Source organism: Odocoileus virginianus, chromosome 23 (assembly GCF_023699985.2).
Source record: "Odocoileus virginianus isolate 20LAN1187 ecotype Illinois chromosome 23, Ovbor_1.2, whole genome shotgun sequence".
Taxonomy (NCBI): domain Eukaryota; kingdom Metazoa; phylum Chordata; class Mammalia; order Artiodactyla; family Cervidae; genus Odocoileus; species Odocoileus virginianus.
Window position 1 is genome coordinate 9,303,098 of NC_069696.1, and position 12,475 is coordinate 9,315,572.

General features: G+C 56.0%; 2 protein-coding genes across 5 annotated transcripts in view; one reads left to right on the plus strand and one right to left on the minus strand.

Annotated features, from left to right (window-relative positions):
- The window catches only part of ZC3H7B (zinc finger CCCH-type containing 7B), a 57,178-nt gene extending 48,409 nt beyond the window's left edge, over positions 1 to 8,769 (plus strand). For 2 of the 4 annotated variants that reach the window (XM_070453416.1, XM_070453414.1), the window contains exons 18-23: positions 4,184 to 4,320; positions 4,426 to 4,531; positions 4,671 to 4,779; positions 5,008 to 5,141; positions 5,268 to 5,431; positions 5,761 to 8,769. In XM_070453416.1, coding sequence (XP_070309517.1) covers positions 4,184 to 4,320; positions 4,426 to 4,531; positions 4,671 to 4,779; positions 5,008 to 5,141; positions 5,268 to 5,431; positions 5,761 to 6,007 — 897 coding nt within the window. In that variant the 3' untranslated portion in view covers positions 6,008 to 8,769. The remainder of the gene's footprint in view (positions 1 to 4,183; positions 4,321 to 4,425; positions 4,532 to 4,670; positions 4,780 to 5,007; positions 5,142 to 5,267; positions 5,432 to 5,760) is intronic. The other 2 variants (XM_070453415.1, XM_070453413.1) reach the window with 1 other exon arrangement.
- Positions 8,770 to 11,423: 2,654 nt separating this feature from the next.
- LOC110126996 (small ribosomal subunit protein eS6-like) lies at positions 11,424 to 12,274 on the minus strand. The gene has a single exon (XM_070453419.1). The coding sequence runs from the start codon at positions 12,224 to 12,226 to the stop codon at positions 11,483 to 11,485; it is 744 nt and encodes a 247-aa protein (XP_070309520.1). The 5' UTR covers positions 12,227 to 12,274; the 3' UTR covers positions 11,424 to 11,482.
- Between the last annotated feature and the right edge of the window lie 201 nt (positions 12,275 to 12,475).

Genomic DNA, 12,475 nt, shown 5'->3' on the forward strand with positions numbered 1-12,475 from the left:
TTGTGACCCCGCGAACTGTAGCCTGCCAGGCTCCTCTGTCCGTGGAATTCTCCAGGTGAGAACACTGGAGTGGGTTGCTGTTTCCTCCTCCAGTGATGTACTATTATTCAGATTTTTGTGACTCCTCCCCAGATCCCAGCGACACATTGTATTCCTGTATTGTCTTTCTGTGTGTGTGTGTCTTTAATTGCCTTTAATCTAGAGCAGTTCCTCAGTCTTTGTCTTTCATGACATTGACTTTTTAAAAAATATTTATTCTTTATTTATTTGGCTATGCCAGGTTTTAGTTATGGCACCTGGGGGTTTAGTTATGGCTTTAGTTACAGGATCTAGTTCCCTGACTAGGGATCCAGGTCCCCTGCATTGGGAGCACAGGGTCTTTAGCCACTGGACCACCAAGGAAGTCCTGACATTGACATTTTTGAAGAGCCAGATGCTTTGTAAAAGGCCCATCTGTTTGGGATTGTCTGATTGGAGACATGTCACGTCCATTTGTCCCTTCCCCGGTAACTTGATTAAAGGTGCCTCCACTGGAAAGCTTTCTCTGTTGTGAAGTTAATCTCTCCTCCTTTGTAATGAATGACTGTCTTCCTGGAAGTCCTCTGAGACCATGTAAATGTTCTGGTGTCCCTCAGCCTTTCCCCCCACTGCTCATATCACTTCCTATCCCTCTGGATCCTCACCCGGGTCCCCTGCCATGAGCTGGGGCATGGTGGTGTTTTCAGGAGGGGAGACTGAGGCTCAGGACACGCTAGAGACTTGCCCGGGGCACACGCAGCATAGGAGGAGCAGAGGTGGTCTCGGGTTCTCTGACGGCTTGTCTAGAGTCCGCTCTGCTCCCTCCCCAGCCACTCCATCCCCGTCAGCCTGAGGGCCCCCCATTTATAAACTGCGGATCAGAACCCTGCCTGCCATCTCCAGGGCTGGTGTGAGGCTCACAGGAGCTGACCATGTCCCTGCTCCATGTGGGGGCCCCATCACCCCTGAAGCTCACACCCTCCCCAAGAGGCAGGGGTCATTGTAACTCTATCGATAGAGGGGGGAGAGGGGTGGTCCCAGGGCCCAGGAGACAGTCACATGGGGGATGATTCCCTCACCATTCCTGGCCCACCCACTGGTCACCTAGGGAGGACCCTGGGCCCCAGGCCCCTCTTAAGGCCAACCTGGGTGTGGCTGGGAGCCAGGGAGCAGGGCAGGCTGGCCAGTGTGGTACGCCTGGGCCAGGCTGGCTGACCCTCTAAGCTTTCACTCTCCTGGCCTACCCGCTCCTTCCTGGTCCTTTTTCTTTCTCTCTCTTCTTCCTAGTTGTCTGTCCTCCGCCTCTCTCCCATTTAGTCCTCTTCCCCACCCGCCACACGGTTTATTTTTGCTCCTGGGCAGGAGCCCGGCTGGGAAGCAGTGCAGGACTCAGGCTGGACCTGCAGTGTCATCTGCTAGAGAGAGAACACTGAGTCTGCGCCACTGCCGTTCCCCCGACCCCCCTGCATCCTGCCACCCGAGATGCCACTCTCGGGCCTGGCTCAGAAACAGGTGTTCTGTGCCAGGCCTGGCTGTGGCCCGGGCATGAGATGTCTCACTTGGCATCAGCAGGTGGGGCCAATGGCAGCTTGAGGTCAAGGACAGGATGCCAGGGTAGAAGCTGCTCGGGCCTGGTGCCCCCGCTGCAGCTGTGCCACTGTACAGGGCAGCGGGGGCACCTGCCTCACACCAGATCTCTGTCCTCAGGCCACTTACCCACGGCAGGGTTAGTGACCGCTCTGAGCCTCTGCTTCCGCTCAGTCCAGTGGGAATGACCCCTACCCCCAGGTCTGCTGCAAGAAGCTGCTGAGTCTGCAGTTCTGAAAAGGAAGCTCCCTGGGCCAGCGTGGCTGTTCCTTGGAGCAGTGGCTAAGCCACGGCACCCCCTGGACTCCACTTACCCCACCTCTGAGATGGCCCTCTCACACTTCTGTGAGGAATCAATGGGACGTCTCGAAATCACCGGTGACATGTAAACCTGCCAGCTATAGCCAGGCCACGGGATCTGAGCCACCTCGTGCTGACTGACTCATCTAGTTATGAGGGCCAGGCCCGATGGAGAGCAGGGCCTAGAGGGTGGGGATAGAGGGGCCTGCCACGTAGCTTTAGCCAGGTTACAAAAGCAGGCTTTTACCTTGCTGTTGGGATGTGTGTTATCTTGGGGCTGGGCCAGGCAGCATGTCTCCCAGCGAGCTGGTCAGTCAACACCCAGGAGGGACTTTCTTGGCAACCTAGCACTTAAGACTCTGCACTTCTGACATAGGAGACATGGGTTCAATCCCTGTTGAGAGAACTAGGCTCCCAAATACTGGGTGGCATGACCCAAAAAAAAAAAAAAAAAATCCAACAAAGTGAGAGCCCCCTCCTGCTCAGTGGAGGCTCTGGTCTAGACAGTGCCAGGGACAGAGGGTCCTCCCGTGGCAGGAGAGAAGAGGGCTGCCTGGAGGGGTGACCCCACATCTGAGGCCCCAGGGAGCGTGGGGAGGTCTAGCTGACAGGAGGGCAGGCAGGGTGGCCAGCACAGCTGGGCGAGGTGTTGCAGGTGGTAGGAGACAAAGCTGGTGGGCACACCTTCCACCTCTTTCTTGCCCCCAACCCTGCCCCAGGCAGGAATGCAGAAGAGCAGGCCCTTCTGCCTGCAAAGGAAAGGCTGAGACAGGGAATGGGAAGGAACATGGTGGGGCTTCAGAGAGTCCAGGGCTGGGATTTCCCAGTGCTTCCGTGGCTAAGACTCCATGCTCCCAATTCAGGGGTTCCCGGGTTCGATCCCTGGTTGGGGAACTTGATCCCATATGCTGTAACTAAAAGATCTCGCAGGCCATAACAAAGATTGATGACCCTGCATGCCGCAACTGAGACTTGACACAAACAAATAAAAATAAATATTAAAAAAAAAAAAGAGTCCAGGGTTGCTCAGAAGTCTGTCCCACAGTCAGGCTGGCAGACTCCTCCAGTCCCACCCTCTAGGCCCTGCTCTCCACCAGGCCTGGCCCTCGTAACTAGATGAGGCAGTCAACGTGAGGTGGTTCAGGTACTATGGCAGCCAGTAGGATGGCCAGTTGCCACCTAGGAGAACTTCAGGGAAGGCTTCCTGAAGGAGGTGGTGTTTAAGCTGGATTTCAAAAGTTTCCAGAACAAGCCTGATAGAGAGGGGCATTCCAGGCATGTGCAAAAGTAGGGAGCTAAGAGGTCGCAAACCATGCCCAGGGACATGCCAGCAGCTCCATAGAGCAGGCCCGTGGGGACTAGCCAGATAAGGCGATAAGCTCTCCTTCAGGAGACCAGAGCCCTGTCCCAGGCCTGGCCCCACACTGAAAGGCCGTGGAGCTGGAGTTAGGGGATCAGTTCAGTCCAGTCACTCAGTCATGTCTGACTCTTGGCGACCCCATGGACTGCAGCACGCCAGGCCTCCCTATCCATCACCAACTCTCAGAGTTTGCTCAAACTCACGTCCATCCTGTCAATGATACCATCCAGCCATCTCATCCTCTGTCGTCCCCTTCTCCTGCCTTCAATCTTTCCCAGCATCAGGGTCTTTTCCAATGAGTCAGTTCTTCGAATCAGGTGGCCAAAGTATTGGAGCTTCAGTTCCGGCATCAGTCCTTCCAATGAATATTCAGGACTGATTTCCTTTAGGATTGATTGGTTTGATCTCCTTGCAGTCCAAGGAACTCTCAAGAGTCTTCTCCAACACCCCAGTTCAAAAGCATCAATTCTTCAGCACTCAGCTTTCCTTAAGGTCCAACTCTCATATCCACACATGACTACTGGAAAAACCATAGCTTTGAATAGATGGATCTTTGTCGGCAGAGTAATGTCTCTGCTTTTTAATATGCTGTCTAGGTTGGTCACAGCTTTTCTTCCAAGAAGCAAGTGTCTTTTAGTTTCATGACTGCAGTCACCATCTGCAGTGATTTTGGAGCCCCCAAAAATAAAGTCTGTCACTGTTTCCATCATTTCCCCATCTATTTGCCATGAAGTGATGGGACTGGATGCCGTGATCTTAGTTTTTGAATGTTGAGTTTTAAGCCAGCTTTTTCACTCCTCTTTCACTTCCCTCCAGTAAGTGGGAATGGACCTGCTGACTCCAAGGCTCCAGGCAGCCTATGTGTCAGACCCCAGGGCCTCAGCCTGGTCCTGTGGCTTCACCAGCCCCTCTTGCCAGCAGGGTGCCCCGCGGACCCATGGGCCTAGCACCTTTGACCTGCAGATGAAGTTTGTGTGTGGCCAGTGCTGGAGGAACGGGCAGGTGGTGGAGCCCGACAAGGACCTCAAGTACTGCAGCGCCAAGGCGCGGCACTGGTGAGCTGGGCGCCAGGCAGGGGCATGGGCAGTAGGGGAGGCGAGCGCCACGGGTGAGAAAGCCAGGCTCTCCGTGGAGGTCACACAGCCCACTGTGTCCTGCAGCTGGACCAAGGAGCGGCGGGTCCTCCTGGTGATGTCCAAGGCCAAGAGGAAGTGGGTGTCGGTGCGGCCGCTGCCGTCTATTCGCAACTTCCCACAGCAATACGATGTGAGCACCAGGGTGGGGTAAAGGGTGGCATCGGGGCTTCGGATGTGGGGCCATGGGGCCCAGGAGGGCTCGCCCGCTGGCTGGGACCATGACACCATCCAGCAGGACTCAGCAGACTCTCCCCACGCACCCCCTACAGCTCTGCATCCACGCACAGAATGGCCGCAAGTGCCAGTACGTGGGAAACTGCTCCTTTGCACACAGCCCAGAGGAGAGGGACATGTGGACATTCATGAAGGAGAACAAGAGTGAGTGCGCGGGGTGGGGGGGCGGGGCTAACCCTGACACCCCCACTTAGCAGGCCCCAGGGCACCCACTGAACCTCACTTTGCTGCCAGGACCCTGCCCTGGGCCATGCCCTCTCTGGGTCTCCAGTGGACCAGTCAGCCCCACAGCTGGGGTCCTGCGGGGGTTGTGGGACAGAGTGGAGGCAGGATCCACGCTCACCAGGCCCTCCGTCCCCTGTTGCCCACCAGTCCTGGACATGCAGCAGACCTATGACATGTGGCTGAAGAAACACAACCCTGGGAAGCCAGGGGAAGGGACACCCGTTGGTTCACGGGAAGGGGAAAAGCAGATCCAGATGCCCACGGACTACGCCGACATCATGGTAACTCCCGCCCTCAGGCTGGTCCCGCCTGACCTGACAGGGCCGAGGGGAGGGCTTCAGTCTCCCTGGGGAAGCGGTCTGGGCCGATGGGCAGGGAGTGGGCACCCACGGTGGCCGTGTTTCCAGATGGGGTACCACTGCTGGCTCTGCGGCAAGAACAGCAACAGCAAGAAGCAGTGGCAGCAGCACATCCAGTCCGAGAAGCATAAGGAAAAGGTGTTCACGTCCGACAGCGACACCAGCGGCTGGGCCTACCGCTTCCCCATGGGCGAGTTCCGGCTCTGTGACAGGTGCCCCCCGGAGAAGGGCTGGGCCGGGGGGCGGGGGTGGCAGGGCCTGGCAGGCTGTGGGGTGGCCGGCTCTGATTCTGCTTGGCCGGGAGGTGGCAGACGGGGGTGGCATGTCCAGAAACAGCCGCTCCTGGCGTGAGGGCCATGGCGGCATTGGAGGCAGGGACCGCTCCTCCCGGTGTGAGAGCCTCAGGAAGGCTGGGCCAGGCCCACTGTCCTGGCGCTGACCCTGCTGGGCGGTGGGGGAATGGGAACTTCTAGCCCCAGGCCAGGCAGCCTGTGGAGACCAGGGCACGGGGCTTGGGCAGTGAGCCTCCTGCTGCCCGCAGGCTCCAGAAGGGCAAGGCCTGCCCAGACGGGGACAAGTGCCGCTGCGCTCACGGGCAGGAGGAGCTCAACGAGTGGCTGGACCGGCGTGAGGTGCTGAAGCAGAAGCTGGCTAAGGCCCGCAAGGACATGCTCCTGTGCCCGCGGGACGACGACTTCGGCAAATACAACTTCCTGCTGCAGGAGGACGGGAATACCCCTGGTGCCGCCTCGGAGGCCCCCGCCACTGCCGCCAGCACCGGGGACTAGGCCAACTCTCAACCACGGGTGAAGTCCTAGGATCAGGGGCCAGGGGTGGGAACAGAGCGCCTGTTAGGAGGACTGGGGCCAGCCAGGGCTGGGGGTGGGGGGCATTGGGCAGCCCCCCACCCTGGGGCCCCATCCATCCTCCCTGCCCCCACCCCCACCACTGCCCCAGTGCATACCCAGGTGCACGAGCTGCAGCCCGCCCCCCTACCCCTCGGTCCCAGGGTTCTCATCCTACCGAAGCCCTGGGCAGTGCCTCCCTTCCCCAACCCCAGCTCTCCTGGTTGTGGAGGGAGGGGTCTGGCTGACCCCTCCAGCTTCAGCCTACAGCTTTAACTTCTGTCTGCTCCTCAAGGGGGCCCAATGCTCAGGGCTGGGGAGCCTGGGGTCCCCCACTTGAATCTGCAGCAGGAGGGTCCTTCTCCCTGCCCCACTCCCACCCCACCCTCCCCGCCCTGGGGGCAGATCAGGACACAACAAGGGCAGGAGGCCCCCAACTAGCTTTAAAACCCAGCCCCAGGACAGGACTGGAGACACTGCACAGGTCACTTAACCCTCTGGGGCCTCAGTTTCCCCTCTGGTTGGAAGAATGGGAGCTGCTGGACTTCATGGTCTCTGCAGCCTGACTGGGGAGCCTGGCTCTCTGCTCAGGCCATCCGCCCAGCCCTTCTTCTCTGTGGGCCACCGAATGTAGATTTTAGATCATTGGAGCCTTCAGAGATAACACATCCCCAACCCCCATTTTGCAGATAGAAAAACTGAGACCTAAGAGAGGGGAGTGATCTGCCCAGCATCCCCAGCACACGGCATGGCACAGCTGGGAAGCACATGTGGTCACAAGACTCAGGGCCCGTTACCAGCTGGAGCCTCCAGGCTCTCGGCAGGGATGTGAGAGTCTCTGAATCAGCAGCTGGGATCCCAAGCAGCCCCACCCATGGGTGGGTGATGTCCACGCCCTGTAGAGGGACAGTTCCCTCTGAGGATGGCGGGAAGGACTGTAACAGTGAAGGTCACTTCCCTATGGCCTGCTCCAGAGAGGCGGTACCTGGCAGGGCACACGTGGGCTCAGGTTCTGCAGAAGGTCCTGTGGGGAAGAGGACGGGGAGGGTGGGCAGTCATGGGACGTGGGGAGAAGGGAGACTTGACTGTGGGCACCATGGGCTGCAGCAGGATCGGACACAGCCCCTCTTTCTTAGGGACTCAGCAGAGTCCTTCCACCTTCTCCCCTCGACCCAGACATACAGTTAGGACCGTCCATCCCAGCCGCTCCCTGATCCTGGCCCTGCCAGCTGCCTGGGACCCCAGCTGACCCCCAACTCCCACCTGCCCCCCAACCCCACCAAGCCCTCTCCCATCCCTCCTGTCTGATATGTCTGCGTGCATCCCCTCCTCTCCATCCCACCCTGCTGTGGGCAGACCCAGCCTCCCCCGGTTCCCTAGACATTCCAGAACGCCCCATACCCATTGGCACAAGAGGTGGGGTCCCCCAGAAGGAGCCAAGGACCAAGGCTGGAGTCAGTGGTGGGGGGTGGGGGGTGAGACAGAGAGAATGGAATACCCTTTATTTCCCCTCAAACAAGAATTTCGAGTGTGCGACGATATGATGACGGGCACCCTGGGCTGCGGAGAACCCCGTTCTCGCCGCCACTGCCCGACCTCTTCCTGATAATTGTGGCATGCATCTTTCCTCTCCCTGCCCCTCCCCCTGGCGGGCCAGCACTGTGGAGTCTGGGTGCTGGTGGCACGGCTGGAAGGGGAGGAGAGACCTGAGGTGGGGGCCGTGGCCGTGAATGTTGATGACACTTGTTTTCCCTGATCCGTGCCGTTGCAGTCTGTCGTCACCAGCCTTGTTTTTAGTGTGTATATATGTCGCCCCCGTGATGCATATATACACAGGTATTAAATATATCGCTCTATATAATATTATATATGTGTGTGGTATCCGAGGAATCACTTCTAATGGTAAAGAATGAGGGCTAAAGATAAAGCATTTGGCCAGAAAACGCAGCCATCCTAGCATAATGAGGAGGGCTTTTCAGGGTCAGCAAGCCTTTTGCAAGGACTGAGGGACTGGAGCGGGGTGAGGGGGGCAGGTAATTTGGGCAGCAGGGGCAGAAGTGGTCCCTGCCTGGGCTCAGCTCTGCCTCAGAGCTTCCAGACCACCGCAGCTGAGTGGGGAGGGAGCATGCATGCTCAGGGAAAGAAAAGGACTTGGTGTCTGTCTCCCACCTGAAGGAATAGGATTAGAATCCAGATTTTTCTTCTTCTCCAGCCTGTTATCCATGCAGAGGCCCCTGGGATGTTGGGGGCACCCTGGCCTGGCCAGAGCTGGATTCCCCCACGGGGTTCGAAGCGAGCCAGAGGCAGGCAGGGAGCAGGAGGTGGGGGTGGGAGACAGGCGCGCATTCTGAATGATGAGTGTGTTTATTTCAGTTGTGAACCGGACCGAGAGGCTCAGAGAGTTGGAGAGGGCTTGTGTCTCCCCCCCTGCCAGCAGGCAGGGACTAGACATCATGGCAGATATGGCAAAGGGGGGACAGGCACCCCTGATGTGAGGGTCCCTTAGGGATGGGGCCGGGAGGGAGGCTGCGTTTCTCAGGTGGGCAGTAATCAACTTAATGGTCCTTTAAAAATGTCTGTGTATTAAAAATTTAAGAATACCACACTTTAATATTAAATATTCATAAGGTCTAGTATCTTGATAATAATGTAGATGTTTTAATAACAATTTTTGTCCTTCTTAAAATAAAACTGAAAGAAACTTGCTTCTTTTAGCCTTTGTTCTAGAAAATAAACACATGCACTTTGACCTCTGTCCCCAAGGTGTCACTCCTGTTCCTCCCTTCCTAGGCTTGTGCCAGGGGGGCCTTGTGGGGCGGAGCTGGCCGGCTGGCTGGCACAGGGCATGACCCAGGGCATACATTCTGAGGGGTGAGGGGCAGAAGGTCTGTGTCCTCGTGCAAACAGGGCAGCCCGGCTGACCCCGGCTCACACGGAGCCTCGCTGGCGGGGACAAACTATGCTCGGTTTAAGTGGCCCCACAGGCCACCCTTTGCTGGCTCTCCTGCAGCCTGTCTGCTCGTGGCCTCTGTGTGGCGACTCCAGCGGTACCCACACTTCCCTGCTTTTACCCCGTGCTATCTCTGCGCCCTTTCTGGGGGTGGCTCATTCCAGAAAGGTAAGGGGCTCTGATGCGCTTTGGGACGTGAGCCTGCATGTGGCCTGGACTCCTCGGGGCCTGAGGGAGGTCTGAGTCACATGGGACCAGCTTCCTCATCTTTAAGAGACAGCAGACCGGATCAGGGATTCTGTCGGAGACACCTGTATCTGCCTGAGGCCCTTTTGCGAATCTCCTGGGTTGTGTGTGGCTGCAGGTGATGGAAGGGGTCCTAACGGGAGCGGCTATATACAACTGAGAGTAAGCTCTCACCAGACAATTTCAAACTACAGGGTGCAGTGGCTCCAGGGACAGAGGTCGAAGGTCTGTGAATCCTCTGAGGACAGGAATCTTCTGGGCTGAGTACTCAGGAGGGGCTCAGATGCTTGATAAATGACCAGATGAATAACAGGAGCAGCTGACTTGATGGAGCACCTTCTGCACTCCAGGCACCGTGGATACAGCAAGTCTGTCTCTATAGCAACCTCCACATTTGGAGTCCACATCTCAGCTCACAGAGGTTCCGTGAACGGTTCCAAGGACCCTCACAAAAGAGACCAAAAAGGAGGACCAGTGGCAACTGGGTGATCAGCAGGGTCCCTTCAGCACTGGCGTTCTGGGGTTCTTAGGACCCCTGGCTGCACTGTGAAAAACCAGAGGGGTATGGCAAGGCCCAGCTCCCAGGAGAAAATGCAGACCCATCCTCAGGCTGAAGAAATCGTTAATGTGCATCAGAACCCCCTTAAACTTAGAAAGTCAAAGAATAAGATAAGCAGTACTTCAGTGAACCTAGTGGACTAAATTCTTAAATTGTCATAAATTCCCCTAAATTCTCATCCAGTTCTCTCTTAGCTCAGGTTGGTAGATATTAGCTGAACACTTGTCCCATCTCAGATCTTACAGATACAAGACGATAGACAAAATGTGGCCTTCCGGGAATCCAGTCTGTGGGGAGAGATGGGCCTGTAGGGACGAGTGTAGGATGATGTGACAGACACAGTGGTGGGAGACACCAGGTGCCACGGAAGATACCACGTCCACGCTGGGGAGCTGGGGAGGGCTCCTGGGGGGGGTGAGCCTGGACTTGAGCCTTAAAAATGTTAGATCATCGTAATCAATGTGTACTTATTGCTCTGCATCTTCCCTTTTCTTGGTTGCATTTCACACGTGCATCTCCACGTGTGACATGTAACTAGAATGTAACCTAGATATTTATGGTCAGTGGCTTCATTCATCAAGGTGCCCGAGCTGGCTTGAGCTAACTAATCCAGATATTGAATGTAGGCCCATTTCTGGCCTTTGGTCCTGTGATTAGGGCCCACCGTGCATACCGCCATCACCATGATTCCTCAACTTCTCCTTCCTGCCTCTGGGGAAGCTGATTATGAGAGGCTGCCTGGGCACCTAGGGGACTCTGCCCAAAAGGCATGCACATACAGCCCCCACCAGACAGCCATCAGACCTCTGAGCCAGGAGACCCAAGGCATGCCAGGACCCAGGAGATCCCAGCATGCCTGCCATGCGGGCCCCTCATGTCCAGGTTTCCGTGTGCTGCCCCTCCCCTGCCTCTGCCCCCCCCCCCCCAGCCGCCTGACCCATCATCCAGTTGATGTGGCCCCTGTGTGAGCCGTGGGTGATGCTGCCATCTGGACACCCTGGCTGTGAGTGGGGGTGCCACGTGGACTGACTTTCCATGAAATGAAAATTCCCTAAGGGCAGGACCTTGCCTGGCCAGGTCTGTTATTTAGCTCTGAATTCCTTACAAGATCTAGGCTGGTGCCAGGTATGCAGTGAGCAATCATCCACAGTCTTAGAAGCTTCACACATTCGTGCATTGGAAGGGGTCTGACAGGAGCGAACTTCCGAGAATGAAATAACATGCAGCAGGCGGGCACATTTGAGACACGTAGGGACTTCCTGCTGCTTCCCAAATCACACTCTGTGGGCACCTGCCCACTCACTGTTGGGATAAAGCCAGTCTGGCACATGAAAGTGTTCGTGGGCCAAGAGACGGTTAATGCACTGACTTAGCCCCAGCCCCAGCCTGCGAGTCACAGGTCAAACTGAGGCAACCTGCACACCAGGTCCTCCACACTCTTCACCCCACCCCTCCGGGGTCACAGAGGCAAACGGAACTGGGAGGATAAATAAGAAATTAAATCTGTTATGAGGAAGGGGAACAGGGATGGAAATGAGATTCCTGAAGTGCACCTTTATCAAAAGCTTTGAGCTTTGAGCCACATTACTGTTTTTTGTATTCAATAATGGAAATTAATTTTTTTTTTTTGATGTCTGATCTTATTTGTTACTCTTAGAACATCTCATTTTTGACTGGACTCAGACTTAGAAGTAGAAGCTCTCAGAGAGGACAGTCTCCGTCTCTTGGCAATCTGTTCCTGCTGTTTTTCTTTGGCCTCCTTCATTCTCTTGGCCAAAAGTTTAGCATATTCTGCAGCCTCTTTGTTTTTCTGAGTACGCTGTTTCTTCAGAGTACGCCGGCGTTTGTGTTGCAGAACTCGTGGAGTCACAAGACGCTGAATCTTGGGTGCTTTAATCCTAGGTTTCTTACCTTCTTTGTTTAGGGGCTTTCGCACAACATACTGGCGGACATCGTCTTCTTTAGAGAGATTGAAAAGTTTGCGAATTCTGCTAGCTCTTTTGGGACCCAGGCTATGAGGCACTGTAGTATCAGTGAGTCCAGGAATATCCTTCTCCCCTTTTTTCACGATGACCAAGTTGAGAACACTCAGATTGGCATCCACAATGCAACCCCGTATAGATTTGCGCTTTCTCTCTCCAGTCCTCCTTGGTCTGTAACAGGAATGCCCCTTACTCAGTAGCAGGCGAACTCGGCCACGGGTCAAGACACCCTGCTTCATGGGGAAACCCTGCTTATCATTCCCGCCACTGATTCGGACCACATAACCCTTCCATTCTTCACCCAGAGCGTCAGCAGCAACTTCTGTGGCCATACGCTTCTCGTAGAAGGTACGAAGTTTTCGTTCATCGTCCACTTCAATGAGCTTCTGGCAGCCAGTGGCCGGGAAAGAGATGTTCAGCTTCATTCTGAAGTGGCCGACAGCCTCCAAGGCGCCACGAAAAAGAGGAAAATTAATTTTTAACTTGGGAAAAGAACAAATGGTTTGGGGAGGGCTATTAGGGTGGAAAGGGCTTCCCAGTGGCTCAGCAGTAAAGAATCCGCCAGCACAGGAGATGTGCTGGATCAGGAAGATCCCCTGGAGGAGGAAATGGCAACCCAATCCAGTACTCTTGCCTGGGAAATCCCATGGACAGAGGAGCCTGGCAGACTACAG

What these genes read in the sequence shown, in the direction of transcription:
- LOC110126996 (XM_070453419.1), bottom strand. Translation starts at nt 12,226, where the DNA reads ATGAAGCTGAACATCTCTTTCCCGGCCACTGGCTGCCAGAAGCTCATT.